The sequence below is a fragment of the Felis catus genome, chromosome C1, assembly GCF_018350175.1.
Source record: "Felis catus isolate Fca126 chromosome C1, F.catus_Fca126_mat1.0, whole genome shotgun sequence".
In the NCBI taxonomy this organism is placed as follows: domain Eukaryota; kingdom Metazoa; phylum Chordata; class Mammalia; order Carnivora; family Felidae; genus Felis; species Felis catus.
Genome location: NC_058375.1, coordinates 94056401 through 94079692, shown reverse-complemented (window position 1 = coordinate 94079692; position 23292 = coordinate 94056401). Strand labels below are relative to the sequence as shown.

Genomic DNA, 23292 nt, shown 5'->3' with positions numbered 1-23292 from the left:
AAATGAAAACAATCATTTTAGTGTGTATTCATAAAAATGTAAGAAAACAAAATGCTTTCTTCAAAACTGATGGGTCCTCTCAAAGGATCAAATAGGGAACTTAAGAAAATGAAAGGGAATGACATGGAACTGGATTTTTCTAAACATCTGGAAATTCTAAGTAGCTCAATATTAACTTTTCTCTTGCGAATTTCTTGAAAAGACTGCTTACCAAGTCCTTACAAAACTGACCATACCCCATTTCCAACTGGAAAGATACCTCACTTCAGTCAACTAAAGCTTGTGTACACAAGAAAAAGATACAAAGCTGAACTGCTTTTTTTTCACTAAAATGCCTGGCAGTCATCAATTTAGATCAGTTTAGGGCTATGCAACAAGACCAAAGAACCTAACATAAAGTTTCCATAGGTACCCTAGGAAATAACTGTAAGAACAGAAATGGAATAGTAGGATGCATTTTCTGTCCCGCTCCCCCTTTTTTTGTAGAACAATTCACGTCTAAAACCATAGGAAGAATTACAAGTACCAAACAACTGTAGCTTATGCTACTCTTAGTGAGAATCTTTCATTATTTAACTGCTACATTAGCTTATAATCGATAAAAACTAAGAATTGTCTATTATCATGCTACTGAATGGAAACTGTGGTTCTTAAATTTTATTCAAGACACACCATAGCTCCAATGTTCAAAATGACCACGCACTTCCAGATTTCCTAATTCCAAGTTAACATAATAACCTTTAGAAGAGGAATTAATTACCAAACCCTCATACACAATCATAATAAAGAGTCCCAACATCTATTTTTTTTTTCAACATAAGACTTTATTATTTATAGTCTCCAGTCTTCCACCATATGACTTCCCCAGCACACTGACCAGAGAGTCTAGGAGTCTTTTAGAAAATTCACTCCCTCCCTTGCAGGACCTCTCTGAGGAAGGCCTCCTGAGCAAATGGTCCTCTGTAAGCAGGGATTCTCAGACAGGAGGTACGAGCTTTCCAAATGCAATCAGAAAAAAAATACCTGAAGGGTCTCCTACCCAACTCTGAAGGAGCCTTTTTGGTATTTTATTAGATGTATTTGGAACAGGTACAGATATGACAGAATCCATCGACAGACAAATGAGACCATTTTTCTCTCATATGTCCTAGCCTCAGGACGAAGCCATATTACTTTTAGGAAAGGAGGTCTAATGCAGCTACACTTCTCAAAGGGGCTAGGCAAATGGAATTAGGATTTCATAAGGTCTTTCAATGCTGTTCCAGGCATCACTGAGACAGTCAGTCTAATAGCCTCCGGATGGGTTGCTGATCAAGACTGGATCAAGAAGTATCATTACCACAAGTCTTACCTCATCCTCTGCGGTTTCACTAACCTGCTTGCTCCTCTGGCCACCACATTTCCACTACTTATGACCTATGCCATCTTCTTTGCCGTTTTTGCTGGTGGTTACCTGGCAACGGTACTTCCTGTACTGGTGAGCAGACACACTCATTAACACTGTTAAAGCATTCAGTAAAAACAAGCATTAATGATAACCTCCCCAAAGAGAATAGGTATTTTGTAGTAATTTTATAATTAAAAAAAAAAAAATCATACGCAAGGCTGAAGAAACCCTGCAGCTAGCTATATATCCTGCCCAGTGATTCATCTTACCTTTGGGGGAAGGGATGATGAGAGAATTACCTACATGGGACAAAAAAAGAAATGAAAGCAAAAAAAGGATCAGGAGGATTCCACTTTGCTTCTCAGTGTCCCAGCATGTTAGGTCTGTGTTTACTGCTTCCCTAGGCTCTGGAAATTTCGTTGGCTCCTTCTAAGACACCATCTTGAAGAGTTCCCTGAGAAAAACCTGGGGCTTCCTGACCAGTGTGACTTCTCTCTTGTTAAGACAAGTTCTGTGTACTTTACCAGGGACATTGTTTAACCACTCTCTACTTTTACCTCAAGCTGACATGAAGTTTTGGTCCCAAAAGGAATCGAAATTGTTCTTCTTGGAGTCCCATGGACTCTTCTCAGAACTAGGTCCCGAATCTACTGCAACAGAATCCCAGGGAAACTTCTGGCCTGATATCAATATTAACATAAGGGCTGTAGGATATTATACTCATTCAAGAACCAAGCTTTCTAAAGCTGAAGTCAACCTGGGAAAACTGACTTCTTACAAACCAATGACTGGTATTTAGCCATAGGTGGATTCAGGAATACTCCTGTCTGCTTAGAATGTAAATACCATTTCCTAACAGAGAAGAGCTGTGACAGGAAATAAAGGTGCATCTGAGGCACCTCAAAGATCACAATGAAAACACTGCTTGCCTAGCACAACGACTCTTCCCTGTTTGCCTCAGCTTTTCTATAATGTCAAGGCAAAAAGCCATCCAAATCACCTTGGAAATCAACTGCTCATAGCATTTGTCCCTTTGTAGCCATAGTCTCCATAGAATTTCACCCTCAGTATGGCTAACACTGGATTCTTATCCCTACCAGGTTGATCTGTCTGGGAGTTCTAGAGTACACAGGTTCCTGGGACTTGCCTCTTTCTTTGCTGGGATGGCTGTCCTTTCTGGACCACCTATAGCAGGTAACAGCTTAGCTATATTCTGAGCAAACTTCAATAGCAATGAAAGAAAATGCTGACCCAAATGGTGACATGCAATGAATGGCAACATCAGGTTAAAGAACTGATGCTACCTCTGCTGTTCCTATACTAACTCTCACACTCCCATCACGAATCCAGAAGGATCTGAGGATTAATGCAACAGATAAGAACAGATTAATTAAGCAGTTTCTGACATTATCTTGGGAGTCTTAGAGCAAGGATTATGTGCTATGTTTACCTGCCTGGGGAGATAATCCAGATTTTTAGAAGATTCTCAAAGACCTATGATGCCTTAAAACAAACAAACAAACAAACAAACAAACAAACAAACAAACCACTAGCATCTTCTATCTGAGCAGGAGTCAATATGGAGCTCGAAGGTAGCAAGCGTGCCCCTTTTCCTCTTCAGATGTAGCATACATACAGTTAGTTGTCCAGGGTTTCTCAGCATCTCTTATTTTCCAAGAGGGATGATGGAAGCCCTTCATATTCTATCTGTACCAAACGCAGGAGGATACTTGGCCTACAGGCCAGAATCCCTGTGGAGAGGAGGTGGTGGGGCCACTAGTGAATATTAAATGCAAGTGCAGGAAAAATTTGGGACTTTGATGATTTCAGTTAAAGACTGAATTATTATTTTATATGCACTTTTAACCCAAATGGACATTTTGTCCATTGCTTGCTGACCATCTAATCCAAGACTATCAAAAGACTACTCAGAAATACTTCTGGGGAACAGACTTAAACTTTAGTATTTTACATACTACAGGTTCTCAACATGCTTAAATGTACAAATTACTACAGCATTTCCAATTATCCACAGACAGGAATTCAGCTTCCTTTTACCTCCTTCAGTCCTGAAGTGAAATAGAAAAAAGATAGGATCTTGCCTCACTATGATTTTTTTAAAAACTAAGTTTTATAATGATATTACTTAGGTTTGCACCTAAATGTTAAGACATGGAATAGGCAAATATCAAAAGGAAAAAATAGGATTAATAACAAAAAATTATTAACGGAAGAAAAAAAATGCACCATAGTCGGAGGTTCAATTTAGGTGTACCTAAAGGAAAAGTTTATACAAATATACAACCAACTCCTATTTGCATTTATGAGCACACCTCTGCCCATGTGGTCTAGCTCAGTCTTTACCTCACACCTGGAAAGCAAGCTCGAATTTTAAAGTCAGGCTCAGAACTTTGATGTAGGGACCAGTATCAGAAGACTAAACACCAGAGATGCTTAGCAGAGCAGCTCCATGGATAGTGTGCAGGTCAGCAAGCTAGAAAAAATGAAGCTCAAATATAGCTCACCGATGCACTTCTTTCAATCTTGACCCTTCTTCACAGGCCATCTCAGTGATGCCTTAAAACTTTCCAAGCCTTTTGGGCCCAAAGTATAAGAGGTAACAGATAACCGGGCACAGAGTATCTTACTCAAATGATAAAGGGATGTAACATGTTTAGAGATTTCATGTTTTATATGTTTTTGTACACATCTTAAAATGTTTAAAGAGTTCAATACACGATGGAGTGCCTGGGTGACTCAGTCCGTTAAGTGTCTGACTTCAGCTCAAGTCCTGATCTCATGGTTCATGAGTTCAAGCCCTGCATCAGGCACTCTGCTGTCAACACAGAGCCCACTTTGGATCCTCTGTCCCCCTCTCTCGCTGCCCTCACTCCGGGGCTTGCTCTCTCACTCAAAAATAAACATTAAAAAAAAAAGTTCAAGGGGCGCCTGGGTGGCGCAGTCGGTTAAGCGTCCGACTTCAGCCAGGTCACGATCTCACGGTCTGTGAGTTCGAGCCCCGCGTCAGGCTCTGGGCTGATGGCTCGGAGCCTGGAGCCTGCTTCCGATTCTGTGTCTCCCTCTCTCTCTGCCCCTCCCCCATTCATGCTCTGTCTCTCTCTGTCCCAAAAATAAATAAAAATTTGAAAAAAAAAAAAAAAAAAAGTTCAATACATGAGAAGGCAAGGCAAGTTTTGTGAGGAGTTATTACTTGAAAGGGAAAAGTTATAGATATGTATGTGGGTCTTGAAATCAAATTGTATGGTCATGACCTTTAAAATTTTTTTAATGAAAAAGAACAGACTACAACAGAACAGATTAAAAAACAGTGTGCATCACTTTATTTTAAACTTTTAGTTCATACACACACACACACACACAATCATATAAAATATAGGTGATGTAAAACACATTTCTTACTATCAATGAGTCAAAAAAATTTACAAGCCTTTTATTACCCAATGTCCATAATACCCTAGCACTATATGTGAGGAAAAGGACAGCTCATGAAAGAATTTTTACCCACTAATTGAGAAAATATTATTTAGGCAATCATAATTTTTTTTAATAAGTTCTACAAGATAGTCAAAGAAATCGATAAGGCTGTTGCTGACAGCTTATACACAGATTTTTAAATCTGGGAGTTGCTCACAGTATCTTAAACAAGATTATCATTATTATAATTAATACAAAATCCAGTCAAACTTCCTTCTCTGTAACATGATCTCTCACTGACTACGCTATGCCAACTAAGCATCTCGTTAAAGGGAGAAACTTCAGTTAAGTCTTTATTCCTGTAAGTCACTCCTCTGTGGAACGACAAGAGGATTTTACAAAAGCCATTAGACTTGTTCCTAACTTCTGAGTCCAGCACAAGGACCGTAGAAAGAACAGAAATGCTGATTTACATACAGATTTACTCAGCTCTCAACAGGTGTGGGCCGTTGGCACTGTTGCCTGCAGCTTTAACTAAATCACAAGGCTTACTGGTTATAAAGTATTAAATTCTCAACCAAACTTAGATTCTCAGAACTGTAGGAGATTCTCATTTTGTACTTACCCAGATCTGTTATTATCAAATTGCAAAAGTTGAAATTCCTATAAAAGATTACAGGTGTTTTAAAATTAGGAAGCTAGCAAACAGTAAAACTTTTCACAATAATCTTTAGTCAAAACACTAGTTAAAAACTGTAACATCGACTATATGAACAATATTTTCTCCCTCCTGTATGGAAATGAAAGAGAAAAAAACAAGTTCGTCCGACAGAACATATTTTAAAAATTCAAGGAAAGAAGAAAAAGCATAAGAAACCCATAGAAATCATATGACTGAGTTAAAAAAATACTTTTAATAAATGTAAATGGAGCCTATGGGCAAGAAAACTATTTACAGACCTTCATTAACTGAATATGCGGAGAAACATAGTAGCAACAAAATCTGTACCATCTCCGATGAAAATAACTGACAGGGACTGAAATGGATCAAAGTTAAAAATCATGCCCCACCCCCACCCCCCCACACCACTTCTTCCGCCCCACACCCTCTCCTATTCCTTTTTAATAATATGATTAGTTTAATAATATGATCTGCTTCAGACTAGGACAGTATTAGGGTTGTTCCAGGTTTCCTGACCTCGGGTGGTCAACAGACCTAAGTGCAGGTCAACTAACCCTGCTCTTCCAAACCCCACAATTATCTGTTGGTAAACAGTATCCAGAACTACAAGTTGGCCCAGACAGAAGTTTTGGAAGGTTGTGGAAAAGTAAAAAGTACTGGTATTTTAAAACCTTATTGTATTTCTAGTAGATCCCTGTTAACAAATATGAACCTGCAAAAAGTAATACAAATACAAAGATCAATCACTGAGCAAAGCGTGAAATTTTTCATCTTGTATCAGGCATTGGACCTGTGAGCTCAAAAATGCTAAAGGCTCAGTTTCACTTCAAAATAAAAGCACCAAGGGCCCGTATTAGCTGCCTATAAAATAAAACTGAATGCAGTTCCCTTCTCTTCCACGTGCCCCCCACTGCCACCTGATGAATCCCTCTATTATGCTAATATACATATTTTATGTATATTTAAACCAATCACAAATATCTGAGAAGTCCTTCAAACATCATAATTATTTGATTATAGCTTAGTACTCGTTCAATAATTATCAAGCAACTTATTAGCATAGCCCTCTCCTAGCTATGCTAGGAGGAACACAAAGCTATGGGGAACACAAAGAAAACAAAAATTCTCTTGGGGCGTCTAGCTGGCTCAGTGGATAGAGCCTGAGACCCTGATCTCAGAGTTGTAGGTTCGAGCCCCACGTTGGGTGTAGAGATTACTTAAAAATAAAATCTTAAAAAAAAAACAAAAAAAACCCCAAAAAACAGAAAAAGCTATTCTCTTAATGTTCTTCCACAACATATGGGGTCACGGTATAGCCATCACTCTGTCACATATACTTCCAGAACTTAATACTCAGGACAAGGGTCGAGAACCTCTAAAACTAAGAATTATTAGAATGTACATTCTTTCTCTACTTCATTAACTGAAAATCTGATTAAGTCACTATTACTTGGTTATAGTGCAAATTGGTCAACTCTTGTTTTCTTACCTTTGAACGAAGACATCCTGAGCTGTGTTATAATAAAAATGACCTTAAAAAAATACTGAAGCTTCACTCAATTAAGTAGGTATTTCACAAGTGATTTTTTCGACAAACTCAAAGAAAGTCACTTCTAACGCCAAACAGCTCTAAGTTGGTTGTACCCCAGAGTAAGTTAAAGTTAAGTCGTTCCTAACGGAGAAGTACATTTCTCTCCTGCTTTGGTCAACCTCACGCCTCACCAGAGAGGCCATGGAGGGAAACTGGTAATTTGATACTAACTCTTCATCTGTGTTTTATAAGAACAGACAATGGCTAAAATGGAAATTCATTCATCTAAGCTTGTCTCTGTGCCATTAACACAGATAAGTTCATTTCCTCATGAAATGGCACTTCCTATTTCTAGCCTATCCTCATTTCAGATATAACGTGAAACAAATATTCCACCTGTTCCTCACTCCACCTTTCCTCAACCATGCCCTCTACAGTTTTATCATCTTGGCCTATAGTTGAAAATTTCTCTATGGCCTGAAATTTTATTTGGAAAACAAATAAAATGACTCCACTTTTTGATGTGCTGTAAATCCACTCTGCAGGTTAGGGTAGGTGGGGACAAGTAAGAAGGCAGAGCAAAGTTCTCTGTCCTCTAAACCCGGAGGAACATATCATTCCCTGAAGAAGCAAAAGAAAGTAATGTAAATCATTATTTATTCAGTGATTATTTTCCTCACAAACAACAAAGCCCCCATGAATTGTATTTGGATTCAGTGTTCCTAAGATTGACGAATCCCTACAAAAACATCGCAAATAAATTCCAAATAGCTCACTACTCTCGTTAAAAAGAGGGGATGGGGGGCGCCTGGGTGGCTCAGTCGGTTGAGCATCCGACTTCAGCTCAGGTCACGATCTCACTGTCCCTGAGTTCGAGCCCTGCGTCGGGCTCTGGGCTGATGGCTCAGAGCCTGGAGCCTGCTTCCGATTCTGTGTCTCCCTCTCTCTCTGCCCCTCCCCCATTCATGCTCTGTTTCTCTCTGTCTCAAAAATAAATAAATGTTGGGGCGCCTGGGTGGCGCAGTCGGTTAAGCGACCGACTTCAGCCAGGTCACGATCTCGCGGTCCGTGAGTTCGAGCCCCGCGTCGGGCTCTGGGCTGATGGCTCAGAGCCTGGAGCCTGTTTCCGATTCTGTGTCTCCCTCTCTCTCTGCCCCTCCCCCGTTCATGCTCTGTCTCTCTCTGTCCCAAAAATAAATAAACGTTGGAAAAAAAAAAATAAAAGAAAAAAAAATAAATGTTAAAAAAAAAAATTAAAAAAAAAAAAAAAGAGGGGATGGGTGGGGTAGTCTTTCCTTCACAAATATATTCCTTTTCAAGGCCAAAAAAAAAAAAAAAAAAAATCAAGCTTCAAAATCCTAACACAGAGCATAATCCTTTTAATGAAACTCATAGCATAGAGCAAATACTTAAAGCACTGCCAGTAAATCTTACTGCAAACTTCTATCAAGGGGCCTTGAGAGAGCTCCTGTCTTCAAAGGCAGTGAGGTTTAAACTTGCTAAACCGTTTCCCAAGACTTTTCCCATCATGGCACATATAGAAAATGTTTATAACAGTACGCCCTAAGTAAAATGACAAGGCAGTTAATAGCCAGCAGTGGCTCCAGTGACTCCAGGGAGGACAAAAGATCATTGTACACCTTGGAAGTCTGCCACTATGCTGTAGCCCAACAGCTAGAAGTTCTGGTTCAAAACCCTCAAGTCACTCATGGAACTCTCAACCACTAATTTGAACCAGCATCAAGGAACTTGGGAATTAAGGGCCCTCTGGGTGTATTTCAAGTTTTAACAAGATGACCAATAATAAACTTACAACAGTAATCCTAATAAAGAGGATTCATAACTCGGTTCAACAATCAAGTTCTGAGCTATCAGAGGTACTTTTTAGACAGGATGGTAAACTCATTTTTAAACACGTATGGCTTTACCCATAAAATGTTGAATAGTTTAAAAGTGTTGACATTAAAAAAAATAAACGTACAACCCTCTATTAAATATCGTTTCATATTGACTAGAAAAAAACTAGTTTGCAGAACTGTTTACGGAAGCTGAGCCCTACCTTCTTAGTTGTTTTCAATTATCACAAGAAATATTGTAAGGCATTCCTGCTTAAAATAAGGGTTATAGCCACAGCCACATGAAACTAATACGGACTATAATTTTATTGTACATGAGAATCAACTGGGTGCCACACATGATGAATTATGCTTAAGGAAAGCCAATGAATCTGCACGATTAACATGCATCTCAGGTGAATTTGAGGCAGGTAGTCCAGAAACACTGAGGAAATGCTTACAGGGCACTTCTTGGGTCTCAGGCAGTCGGTACCAGCTGCCAGGGTACTCCTCCTCCTGAGTGTTGGCTACATATGGTAATACTCAGCATGGAGCGGACACTTAGATGGACACACGCTCTCCTGGATTATGGCTGGTACAGCATCTCATTTTTCTCTCCCATCCACAATGCTTTTGCTGTCCACAAAGCAGCCCAGTCTTTTGAATGTCAACTTAGGTGTTTACATATAAAACGATTAGAATACGATGGGTTCTGAATTACCAACAGTCATTTATTTTTTTTAATGTGTATTTATTTTGAGAGGGGGAGGAGGGGCAGAGAGAGACAGGGACAGAGAGAATCCCAAGCAGGCTCCGTGCTGTCAGCACGAAGCCCATGTGGGGCTCAATCCCAGGATCGTGACCCAAGCAGAAATCAGGAGTCAGACACTTAACTGACTGAGTCACCCAGGCGCCCCAACATTCTAACTTTAAATGTATTTTTATATGTGAAATGAAAGGCTTATTACCAGTTTTCTGGGATTTATAAAGACAACCACCATCACCACCCATTTTCACTATTTTCAGCTATGCCCTCCTGACTTTTTAGCAGCACTATCCACTTCCTTGTCTAAACACTACTAATCTTTTCTGGAGCATTTCTTCTAATGTCCCTATCTTATGCTTCGCAGGCTATGTATATACTGGTAAATCTGCTGTACTGGTGGGACTAAGCAAGAATGACAAGGGATAGGAAAGGGTCTGGGTACTTTCTACACTTCCTCCTTTCTAGAAATTTGAGCGACTGGTCACCTACCTATTTCTCTCTTAGATATCTAAAGGTCAATCACAACCCACATAACACAAAGACTTGTCCTACTCCATTTCTCTCCACGCTCAACTCCAAGAAACATTTAAATGAAGTCACTGATCCAACAAGGAGTCAATAGGTAAAAAGCAAGCTAAAGTTAGCTGAATTTAAGAGGCTATAAAACATCCCATTCATTCATTATATCAGTTAACAGGAAACATAAAGCTAATGAAGCAAACAAAAAAATTATCTGTATCAAAACCAAATTAAAAAACAAACGACAGGAGATAAAGACACATACAATCAGACCAAAAAAAGAAAAGGATATATGCTAACATTCAGTGAGAAACCATGTTCCAAATGAAAATCAGGGATGTCTGGCTGGCTGGGTCAGTACAGCATCTGACTCTTGATCTCAGGGCTGTGAGTTCAAGCCTCATGTTGCACATGGAGCCTACTTAAAATAATACGTAAGCCCTATGAGGGCAGATATTTTCATCTGGCATATAGCACCACAACTTCTTTCAATAAATGATCAGAATAATAGCTTTAACTTTTTAAGGTATTTTAGGATTAAAAGCCAATTTGCATCTACAAACATAATATGCATATAGTATCTTAGAAAAGGAGTTCTCAGGGTGCCTGGGTGGCTCAGTCGGTTGGGCGTCCGACTTCAGCTCAGGTCATGGTCTCGTGGTTTGTGAGTTCGAGCCCCGCATCAGGCTCTGTGCTGACAGCTCAGAGCCTGGAGCCTGCTTCAGATTCTGTGTCTCCCTATCTCTCGGCCCCTCCCCTGCACATGCTCTGTGTCTCTCAATAATAAATAAACATTAAAATTTTTTTTTTAACAACAACAACAACAAAATTAGAAAAGAAGTTCTCAGAGTGTGGTCAGTGGACACCCAGAGGTCCTGAGACCTTTAGGATGGCTAGGAGGTCAAAACTATCATAACAATACTAACACATTATTTGCCTTTCCATAGGGCTGACTTTTATAACAATGTTTGAAGGCCACACACAAACATTCTTGCCTTGCACATTCTTTGCCACCATACACAGTTTTTAAGAAAAGTGTTTCAGGGCACCTGGTGGCTCAGTCCGTTAAGCATCTCCCTCTTGATTTCAGCTCAGGTCATGATCTCATGGTTCATGAGTTTGAGCCCCACATCAGGGTCTGCACTGGCAGTGAGGAGCGTGCTTGAGATTCTTTCTCTCCCCTTCTCTCTACCTCTCCCGTGCTCACAGGCATGCATGCTCTCTCTCAAAATAAATAAACAGGCATTAAAAAAGGAATTAAAAAAAAGTGTTTCGTTTAAAAACGGCACATAATAGTATGTGCCATTAGCCAAATGGTGGACCCACCCATTCTTGATTAAAGAGCATTTTGATTTCAGGGGGATTTATAGTCATCATTTAACCCACTTGACTAAATAGTCACTTCCTTTTCATATGCTCTCACAGCCTCCTGAACCTTCCCTTCATAGCCCTGATGGCACGTGTAACTCACGTGGTTAATACCCAACTCCCCACTAAACTGTACAGTCTGAGGGCAGGAACCATGTCTGTTTTGGCTTAATATCATTACCTTCTTCAACAAGTGTTGGGAACATAGTAATTACTGAAATGTTTGTTCAGTGAGGGGAAAAAAGATAATCAATTCTCTCACTTTTTTCTTCAGGAAACAGTAGCAATTCATAATTGTTTTCTTTGTAAGAACAGTGACCTTCGTTCGAATAAGATTCATCATAAAATCAAACTGTAGGCGGTCCTGAGTTTTCCTAATTTCCACTATAAGACAAGATGAGTTCTGGCTCCACAATGGCTTTCTTCCCACAGGGTTAAACCCCTAACTCAAGTGGAACAGATTTAACTTCATCAATCCAAAATACCAGGCAAGCAGCCTGACTTTCTGTTGGGTCACGATACCTACAAGTACAGGAGGCTTCTTCCCTCAATGAGCAGTATATGGTTGAGAATTACTAACTGAAAGGTTTGCTTTGCTAACAGAGATCATTCCTTCCTTCCAGGCTGGTTATATGATTACACCCAGACCTACACTGGCTCCTTCTACTTCTCTGGCACATGTTATCTCCTCTCTTCGGTCTCCTTTTTCTTTGTACCCTTGGCTGAGAGGTGGAAAAAACAGAGCCTGACCAGGAAGAGAAAGGACTGCAATGAAGCGAGAGCTTAACAAAACAAAATCTAAACAAAGAAGTCACTGGAACAGCAGCTTGGAAGCCAACAGTTTCCGGGGCGCCTGGTGGCTCAGTCGGTTAAGTGTCCAACTTTGGCTCAGGTCATGATCTCACAGTTTGTGAGTTCCAGCCCCGCACTGGGCTCTGTGCTGACAGCTCGGAGCCTGGAACCTGTTTCAGATTCCATGTCTCCCTCTGTCCCTCCTCTGCTCATGCTCTCTCTCAAAATATATAAACATACATTTAAAAAATTAAAAAAAATAGTCTATATGGAAAAATTATTTTAAAAAAAGTTTCCTCATTTATAAAATGAGAAGGCAAACCAGAAGTTTTTAAGGTTCCTTTTTGCTTCAGCATTCTGAGCAATGTCTAACTGCTAGTAAGAGTAATAAACACTTAAACTAAGTCCTTTATTAGTATTTAATCAAATAGGCTAAACTCTTCATCAGTCAAAACAACTACCTTACGTATTAAATAAAAATCAGAATGTACTGTAATAATAAACTGACCAAACTCTCAACTGTATCAGGGTAATTCAGTCACTAAAATATGTAAAGATGAAAAACCACTCTTGTTAGCTTAAAAAAGTGTTAAATGTAGGAGTGCCTGCCTGCGTGGCTCAGCTGGTTGGGCATCCGACTTCGGCTCCAGTCATGATTCTGCGATTCTGCTGTTTGTGGGTTCGAGCCCCGCATCGGGCTCTGTGCTGATGGTTCAAAGCCTGGAGCCTGTTTCGGATTCTGTGTCTCCCTCTCTCTCTGCTCCTCCCCCACTCCTGCTCTGTCTCTTTCTGTCTCTCAAAAATAAATAAACGTTAAAAAAAAAAAAGTATTAAATGTAGCTACTGGTTGACTATGACTCTGAAATCTGAATGAATATTAAAACTTTATTTAGTGATTGGAATTGTATACCCCCCCAAAAGTTTATTTCTCCTTATTGATTAGAAGTAATCTTTGTTTTCATTATGTTTCCTAAATTTTCTGTGATGAATGTATATTGCTAGGTAATAAAAAACAGAATTGCTAAAAACCTCCTTTATGTCAAAATCATTTGAATAGCATTCCTGCCTTTCCAAACAATATTACCTTTCACTACATCTAACTATCTAAAATATTCAAGGTAAATGATCTAGATGTGTCTTCAGAACTATAAGTTTTATATAATGGTTGAATAGGTAGCTTTTACTGAAAGATAGACTTAAACTAAAAGATGTTTCTTAAATATGGAATAAATATATTACCTAGGTAATAACATTATTCAGACTAAGCAATACATGTGAATAGAGAGCCTTTCATTATTTGGGTGATTTTAAGAGGAATCAAAAAAATCGAGTTCTCTGTAACACCAAGCTCCCTTATAATCTCTTTCAGAACACTCTTGAAAGCTATTGTTATTAAAAATAATAATTAAAATTAAACAAAAATAATTAAATTAAAAATTATTATTCTAAACTTCCATTCACCTCTGCTTTAAAATATTTAATATTAATAATCATTTTAAACAACTGCCTCACTATAGAGAAAAAGACTAAACTGAAACCCTGGCTTTGACTCTAAAATACCATACCCTCTCAATTCCTTGTGTAGCCTTCTGTGAAAGCTTTGCATAGTCTCACCCTTCACAACCTGACTCACTCAAAGGCCACCTCCTCCGGAGACCTCCCCTAGCAGGAAGTCATTCTCTGGTCTGAATCCCAACTTTTTTTTTTTGAGAGAGAGAGAAAGCGAGCGCGTGTGAGCTCGCACAAGCAGAGGAGGAGCAGGGACAGAGGGAGCTCCACATTGTCAGCGCAGAGCCCGACGCAGGGCTGGAACCCACGAACCGTGAGATGATGACCTGAGCTGAAGTCACACACTTAATTGACTGAGCCACCCAGGTGTCCCCCCATCTACCTTTTAACAGAGTACTACATGAGCTTACATACATGTTGCTCCGCCATTATATCTGCAAGATCAACAAGTTGGATGGTGTTCTACTGATCTTTGTATGCCCAGCATAAACTTTGGAACCAAATTAATCTGGGTTCAAATCTCAGTTATCTTAGAAACAGTAGTTAGTCCTATTTAAAACCTAGGTTATAGGAGCGCCTAGGTGGCTCGGTCGGTTAAGCATCCCTTCAGCTCAAGTCATGAGCTCACGGGTCGTGGGTTCGAGCCCCATGTCTGCTTGGGATTCTCTTTCTCCCTCTCTCTCTGCCCCTCCCCTTGCTCTGTCTCTCTCTCTCAAAATAAATGAATAAACTTAAAAAAAAATTTTTTTAAACCTAGGTTTTACATTTATTTTTTTTAATTTATTTTATTTATCTTTTTAATGTTTTTATTTATTTTTGAGACAGAGAGAGAGAGAGCATGAGCAGGGGAGGGACAGAGAGAGAGCAAGACACAGAATCTGAAGCAGGCTCCAGGCTCCGAGCTGTCGGCAGAGCCTGACACAGGGCTCGAACTCAGAGACCGTGAGATCATGACCTGAGCCGAAGACAGATGCTCAACCTACTGAGCCACCCAGACGCCCCTAGGTTTTACATTTAGACACAAATGTCTAACATTATCTTTCTATTTTAGACATAAGACAGTATGAAAAAAACAAACAGTACCCCGCTTACACACACAAACAGCAAAAACAGTTAATAAATTCCCACTCTTGTTGCCTGTTGCCATATCACCTCATGAAGGTTATCAACCTGGGTGCCACTTTTATCCTCCATACATGAGGTTAACAGCACTATCCCACCTCACAGATACACTCTAAGGCCTAAATGAAAATACACCTGTACTAAGCAAAATAACCCTCATACACAGTAGCCGCAAATTTCCTTTCTTCGTTCTACATCCAAACAGAAGCTAAATAAATCAGTGATTTATTAGGCACCACTCTCATCCATCCCCCTTTCTCTTGTAAGCAATAATTTTCTCAAAAGAGACTTTACCTAGGACAATGAGATTCCTTCCTCCTACGAAAGCAGACTGTACATTTTAAGTAGGACCAAGTGAAGAATTCCAAGTTGAATACCGACTTGAACAAACTTTATGAATCTTATGCAACAGAGCAACTCTTCACCCTGCTCAAACCTGGGTGGTGTGCAGGGGCGCCTGGGTGGCTCAGTCGGTAAAGCGTCCGACTTTGGCTCGGGTCATGATCTCGCGGTTTGTGAGTTCCAGCCCCGCGTCGGGCTCTATGCTGAGCTCAGAGCCTGGAACCTGCTTTGGATTCTCTATCTTCCCCTCTCTCTGCCCCTCCCATGCTCATGCTCTATCTCTCAATAATAAGTAAAAACGTTAAGAAAAAAAATTTTAAACCTGGGTGGTGTGGATTAAAAAGTCTGATTTCCTAGGCTACAAGATGTTAAAGACAGCTATAATTAATGTAGTCCTTGTTTTAACAACTAACTTATGATGTTCCTATTCATTTATTACTTTTCTTGGACAATATTCTAAGATGTCACCACATCTCTTAAGAATCCGTAACCTATGGGGCGCCTGGGTGGCGCAGTCGGTTAAGCGTCCGACTTCAGCCAGGTCACGATCTCACGGTCCGGGAGTTCGAGCCCCGCGTCGGGCTCTGGGCTGATGGCTCAGAGCCTGGAGCCTGTTTCCGATTCTGTGTCTCCCTCTCTCTCTGCCCCTCCCCCGTTCATGCTCTGTCTCTCTCTGTCCCAAAAATAAATAAACGTTGAAGAAAAAAAAAAAAAAAAAAAGAATCCGTAACCTAGAAATACTACTATCCCAGAGTTTTAAGAAAAGCAAAAACAGTTCACTGGTCTTCTTTCCCCTTCCCCTTCAAGAGATCCCTAGGAGACAAAGAGGAAACAAATATTAAATTAGGATACACAGCTGTGTGTGTGGAGTAGTAGGGTGGTGAACAACTTTATTTCAACATCCAATGTATACTACTTACTGGGTGAGGCACGTTTTATATATTATCGTATTTAATCTTCACCACCTTTAGAAGCAGATACTAGGATGCCCATCTTACCAACCAGTAAGGCTTAAAGTCAAATTAAGCACCCAGTAAACACTGGAGTCACAATTCAAACACAGACTGACAAGAAACCCTACACTTTCCTCTTTAGATCACCCTGACTTCTTGGCAGTACACAAGATCATGAAGTTAATTTAACTGAAAGCAGTTATTTTATAATAAATTTGTTCTAACTCAAATCGGCATAAAATGTTATCATATGTCGACTGAAATGGAAAGGAGAATGCAAAGTACCTAAGAACCAGAACAAATTAAAGCCACAAAAGACAATTTGCTACGGTGCAGTAAAAATGTAGTTGTTACGATAATTAACATTTTTAGGTCTTCTAATATTCACCGAATCTTAAGCAAAGAAGGTAATGCCTGAGTATAGGCCACCTGTAGTTTCTCAATACTAAAATATTAGTCGCCATGTTCATAAATTGTAAGCCTTGACATATATATAGATTTTTTTATTTAGTAGAGCTATGACAACTTGAACGTAAAAGTTCAGTGTACTTTCCTCTCAGCTACATATTGGCTTAAAACTGTTAAGATGCCACCCCTTGCAGCTCTTACTCTAAGAAATGCCATACTAACGTTGTAAAAGAAGGAATTTTCTACATATGTTCATCACTAAGGATGATTTCTAATACTAAAAGTCTAGTCACGGTACCTTTAACTTTTTAAAGTTCTTTCCTACCTAATACCTCATTATCATCGAGTCAAGCCTTTAAGGAAGTTGGGTAGGTATTATTATTCCTATTTTATACTGAAGGAACAAAAAGCAAATTAAGACCAAGTAGGGGCGCCTACTTGGGTGGCTCAGGCGGTTAAGCGTCCGACTTCGGCTCAGGTCATGATCTCACGGTTTGTGAGTTCAAGCCCCACATCGGGCTCTGTGCTGACAGCTCGGAGCCTGGAGCCGGCTTCAGATTCTTTGTCTCCCTCTGTCTCTGCCCCTAACCCACTTGCATTCTGTCTCTGTCTCTCTCAAATATGAATAAACATTAAAAAAAAAAATTAAAAAGAAAATTAAGACCAAGTTATTTGCCTAAAGTTACAAAGTTAGTCCTTCACAGGGCCAACTCTGAAACCTAATTACCAGTGTTGATGAGATCATGGTCCCTGGCTTTCCTTCTTTAAGGATCCTCTGGAGGTTATGGGGCACCTGGGTGGTTCAGTCAGTTAAGCGTCCGACTTCGGCTCAGGTCATGATCTCACAGTTCGTGAGTTCAAGCCCCGTGTCGGGCTCTGTGCTGTCAGCTCAGAACCTGGAGCCTGCTTCGGATTCCCTCACCATTCTCCGCCCATTCTCTGTTTCTCTCTCTCAAAAATAAACAAACATTAGGGGTGTCTGGGTGGCTTAGTGGTTGGGTGTCCGACTTCTGCTCAGGTCCTGAGCTCAGTTTCTGGGTTTGGGCCCCACATCAGGCTGTTTGGGATTCTGTGCCCCCCCATCCCCCATTCATGCTCTGTCTCTCTCTCTCAAAAAATAAACATAAAAAAAAAAAAAAAAGGATTCTCTGGAGGTTAAAATTTAATAAAAGCTACGACTAAACTTAAATGGACCAAAATGATAATTTTGCAGTATTTTTCAAATAATCTAGGTATATTAATATATAGCACGCTATGTTTACAAAAATTAGTTTACTTAATGAACTTGTCCAGTTGTAAAATCAACTATTTCCATGAGAAAAAACACACCATGTATTAATATTTTAGTTATTTTTAAGCAAGACATAATACAAAACATGGACAATGGTTTCTCTGAAATCTTCAATATAAAACCAAAGCCCAAAACTTTCTAGAAACCTTAAGTGTGTTTCTCTTATGCCAAAACCAACTGGTAGGAGGCTTTATGTCTACATATCTGCCTACTTATTTCTCACAAATATCTACCCAAGTATCTCAGATTTATGCCTAAGATATTAACATATACACAAATGCAAAATAACAAAAGTGGTTGGAATCAACTTCTAAATAAATCAGTTAAAGTTCATGTTTTATTTCTGAGAGGTAAGCTGCCATTACCTGGGATCACTGAGGCAAATGACAACCATTTCTTAAAGAAAAAAAAAGAACCTAATCCATGGCAACATTCCAACAGAAGCTAATATATTGTGGAATCTCCTCTATACACAATGATTAATAGTAAGTTAGTGAGGCCTTTTTAGGGATACAGAGAATAAACTAAGACAGGGTAACCAACTGTCTGGGTCTGGCTGGAAATGAGGGAGGTTCCTGGGTCACGGGACTTTCAGTTTTAAAACCAGGATGAGTTGGCCACCTTTACTAAGGGGTAAAGAACACATCTGGATGTTTAGATGGTTGATAGCACACAGCTAAAACCTGAAGTTTTTTTCCTAGCCGCCCTCTTCCCGTCCCCCCAAAATCACAAATTCAATTCTATTTTCACCTCATTCAAGCCCCAGCGAGCAAACAGAAACACGATACACATTAGTAGTTAAAGAAGGGAGGCGTACATTTTTCATGAGAATCTACTCTCGGCCATGAACCGACCAGGGACTTGGAAGTGAGAGAAGACTTCCAGCTTTCACTTCTACAATTTTCATTGAACTGACGATTTGAGCTGAAATCAAGCCAAGAGGTCCCACTCTTTGCTACGTGTCAACCAACATCATTGCTGTTTTAGCAGGGAAGAGAAGTCTACCCCTTAAGAGAAATATGTCAGGACCAAGGAAATGAGATAGATACGTTTTAAAGGGCAAGAGCCAATACTGCCTCCTTTCCAATATCTCAAAGCTAGTCCGAGTTTAGTATACATTATCTACATACACCAACCTGTAGATCGGAGTGTATCACACTTGATTACACAATTTCAAGCCTAAATGCCCCAGCTGTGTAGCACAGCCCTCTGAAGCCATAGCAGTAAGATGACTCACCAACTGGCAGGTGTCTTAGGGTCTACAAATAATGGATGTCTGCCTGGATGAGAACAAATGTATGTGCCCAACAGACGACCTCATCCTGCTTGGCAAAGAGAGGAGAGAAACTAAAAAACTGGTCAGTAGTACTGTACTTGTTTTATAACGGAAAAAACCAGACTTAGCTCAAAAGAAGAGACTTGTAATTCATGCAGACTTTTAAAACGTCCTCTGTACATACTTTATATTCCAAAATTTTCACTTCCCAGAAAGGTACAATAGAATAAGATCTAAGAGGATAAAAACCAGCTTTATAACACCCAAATTAGAAACAAGTGAAAGTGAGAATTATCAGACTGAGTTCACTGTTTCAAGAAATGTGAAGTCAGAGTCACCAGAAAAATAAATCCATATTTAAACCCTCCTACTATATTTAATGACCTGATGTCAGTTTCCACTCAAGTGAAAATTAGTAGCTCATGTTTGAGTTCTAGTTCACTGATGTAGGTCTTTATGTGGAAACTGACACCATGCCAGTTAATAAGATATGGGTTTATAAATATGGAGTTTGAAAGAAACTTACCCTTTCCCTTTGTGCAGCTCTGACTTCCAACCCAGTTTCTATAGAAACAGGAGGACAAGTGCCAGTGCCAGAAGTCTGCCAATTAGAACTCATCTTTTAGTTGCTGAATAATAAAGCCGTATCCCAAAGTCGGCTATAGGTTTTTGATTGTCAGTAGTTCCTAAAAAGAAACCCAGGAGGAAAAAAAGACGTTTAACCAATTATTGTACTTAGAAATGCTCCCTCCTTTAAACTTGGCTATTAAAAAAAGCAGAGGAGGCTGATTCAATACCATATATGTTTAAAAACATTATTTATTAGAGCTTCAGACACTTCTAAACTTAAGGAGCACCAACAGAAGAAAAGGTGTCTTGGTGAATGTTTTTTTAGAATCTTCTATCATAAAAATCTACACATTAAAAATCATTCCTGTATCAAAATTGATATATTGCAATTTAGAGTATTCTCTGAACATTCATACCAGGCCATTCCCTGTAATATATGAATCTTAATATTTATTGTGTTATTTATCACTGTGATTAATATGAATTAGAGCTTGATTCTTGTTGCTATGTGAGGACAACCAATTTATGAAGTTACTATCACACTACAATTAAAAAAACAAAGGCAATCAGAATTTACTCTCAATCCTGTCCATATCCATTCCCCTAGAAAGATCTAAACCTACTTCTACCAAATATTCTAACGTGTGGGGCACCTATCGGCAAACAGTGTCTCAAGTATCCTCACCATTATCTGTAAAAAATAACACAATGAAAAAATATCTCACAATGAAGAGTGGACTAGAACGGAACAGGAAGGAAGAAAAAAACACATAAGCATAACAAAATAAGCAAGAGCCAACCAAGACAGGCAATAGCAACCCCTCCCCGTCTAGGTGACAGAAACCTCCGGTAATTTTCTGTCACCAGAAACTCACTACCTAAGAACTCTTTGTTCCTACTTGTTGGAAATATTTTCTAAATGCTTTAAAGTGAATGTCACTGACTAGTGAAATCTGAAAATCTTATGTATGAGGTATAAGATTCTAAACATCCATTTTTAGTACAGAGAATATGTATGTATCTACATCTTAAGCACCTTTTCTTGAACTTTAAAGTACATACGAATTACCTAGGGATCTCATCCCATGCAATGGGTCAGGGTGAGACCCTGTAATTCTTTATACTTGTAACAAGTTTCCAGGTGATGCTAATGGCTGCTGGTCCGAGGTCCACACTATCAATAGTAAGGCTACACTCTGAAAGTTCTGGGTCTTGATTTTCAAACAGTGCTTAAGAGGTTGATTGTACATGTTTGTACGTATGCTTATGACCTGCCTCTAGAGCAACAGATCTTAACCCTGGCTACACATTAGAATCATTTGGGGGCACTTAAAACAAAAATATAATACCTGGACCTTGGCAGAATCCCACTCCACCTAGATCAATGTAAATGAATCTGAGAGAGGAATTTCCAGGTTATTAGTATCAAGAAGTTCCTTAGATGATACTAATGTACAGCCAGGTTTGAAACCTCTGCTGTAGAATGCAAAAAAATTCCAGTCAAGGAGTCTTTGTTTACCGAAGTATTTCTGATATAAAGAATATACACAAACTAGATGCCTATCCTGGAAGCAAGGTAAAACTACTGACAGTCAATTTCTATATGCTAACATAAAAATTTTACAGAACACCAATTTCCCCAATATGCATTAAAATATGTAATTAAAAATATGTATGTACATAGCACCTGAGAGTGTTAATTTTTCCTGTAATGATAGTTCTACTCTGGACATATATGTAATAACGTGCTTATGCACTCAACTTTTTCATTAAGTCCTTCTTTTGAGAAAAGAATTGTCGGTCACCTGAGAAAGGTCATATACCAATTCAGCACTTAAAACCTGAATACACATTTATACCTGGTTTGCACAGGGTGACAGCCATTCCACAAGAAGACCCACTAAATCGCTATTTAGCATGGAAGTCTGATTGATACCACTAGAAAGCTTGCAAGTTATGAAATATAGAAAGCATAGTCAGGGTGTTATAGCAGAAACTATACATGACCACAGTGGAAACTCTCCTGACAATAGCAGAAAGAATAAAAAAAGACACGTTGAGAAGATAAGGATGGACTAGGAAGAAGACTGCCCTCAAATCTCAGGGTGGCCAGCAATTATGAGCCTGAGAAGAAATAAATCTCTACTATGCTTATTTAAATAAAAGAACACTGCTGAATCTCTGAACAAGACAGTTTCAGTCTTAAAGTGAATCTGAAATACTAATTTATCTTTGGAGGAAATATCTTGGACTTGTAAATAGTTGAAAGATTTCCTATTTTGAATTACTTATATGTTTGTCTTCAATTGGCGTAGCAAATTAATTCTTCAAATACTTGGGTACCTATTGTATGTATACATACCTAGATTTTGGGACTAGGTGAAGGATAGTTGTGTTACTTTCCTGAGACTGGTAGTCAAATCTTGATCAAGTCACATCACTCTGCCTCCTTGAAACTTTCAATGGCTTTCTACTACATTCAGCATTTGTCCTTGGCAACTGGCCCTGACACTTCACTATCTCCCTTCTTCCATCAGAATGTCAGCTCCATGAGAAAAATTTGTTTTCTTTACCAATATACTCCCAAGATCTACAATAACTCCTGGTACATAACAGATACCTAAATATTTGAAGAATTAGCCATACTAACTGAAGACAAACCCAGTTTAGATAATGCAAAATAGGAAATCTTCCAACCATTTAGAAATCAAACATACACTCAACTTTATCTATAATTCCATTCTGTCTCCATCCTGTTAGTAACCTAGTTAGGAGGTAGCAGATACAGGTGTGGTTCATTCATGGAAAGCAACTTGCACATGTACATGCACATATATATTCATATCCTAGAGTCACTTTCGATTTTAATTTCAGACAGACCACAGTCACGTTATTTTTAGATTAACATCTGAAAACTCAAGAATATCCCAATCAGTTCCTGGCTCTGTATCCAACAACCAACTCACAAAACTTTTCTGGTATCCCTTTAGCATTTCATAAACTGAACAGTGGCCCTTCTCACAGACTGTTATGAGGCAAAATTACATACTAAGCTGGATTGAATTCCTTGGAGAAATAATTACAGGACTATAAAACTGTGACTTAAGTGACAATTTTCAGTGATAAATTCCATGGCATTTGCAGTTTCACTCTGCTTGTCTCTGTAACAGCTTTGAATTTATCTTCTGCAAATTCCTTCTTTCAGCCTCAGAGACAGAAAGAACATTATTCTGGCTCTTTCAGCTGGAATTCTTTTCCACACCGTCTCCCCTTCCCATGCCTTATATACAACATTACTCCAAGTTTATACGTCAGCACTCTACTCTCTGGGGGCCAGTGATGCTCAACACGTGGACAACGACCACGGACTGCATCAGAATTACCTGGGAAGCCTGTAGAGGAACAAAGACTCCGGGGCCGTGCCAGCCCGAACAAATCCCAGAGTGCCTGGGGTTGAAGCCAAGGGCCTGCATGTTTCCCAAGAACCACAAATGTTGATACACTCT

The 23292-nt window shown here is 39.3% G+C and overlaps 1 protein-coding gene and 1 long non-coding RNA gene across 2 annotated transcripts in view; one reads left to right on the top strand and one right to left on the bottom strand.

Annotated features, from left to right (window-relative positions):
* The window catches only part of SLC16A4 (solute carrier family 16 member 4), a 25184-nt gene extending 12903 nt beyond the window's left edge, over nucleotides 1-12281 (top strand). Inside the window, 4 exon segments of the mRNA XM_019837593.3 lie at nucleotides 1266-1477; nucleotides 2488-2581; nucleotides 12147-12194; nucleotides 12197-12281. Coding sequence (XP_019693152.1) covers nucleotides 1266-1477; nucleotides 2488-2581; nucleotides 12147-12194; nucleotides 12197-12249 — 407 coding nt within the window. The 3' untranslated portion in view covers nucleotides 12250-12281.
* On the bottom strand, nucleotides 4706-23292 carry LOC123379000. Its single transcript, XR_006582847.1, has 2 exons — nucleotides 19743-23292; nucleotides 4706-5485 (listed from the first exon to the last, which is right to left on the bottom strand). It is a non-coding gene; the product is annotated as an uncharacterized LOC123379000 (long non-coding RNA).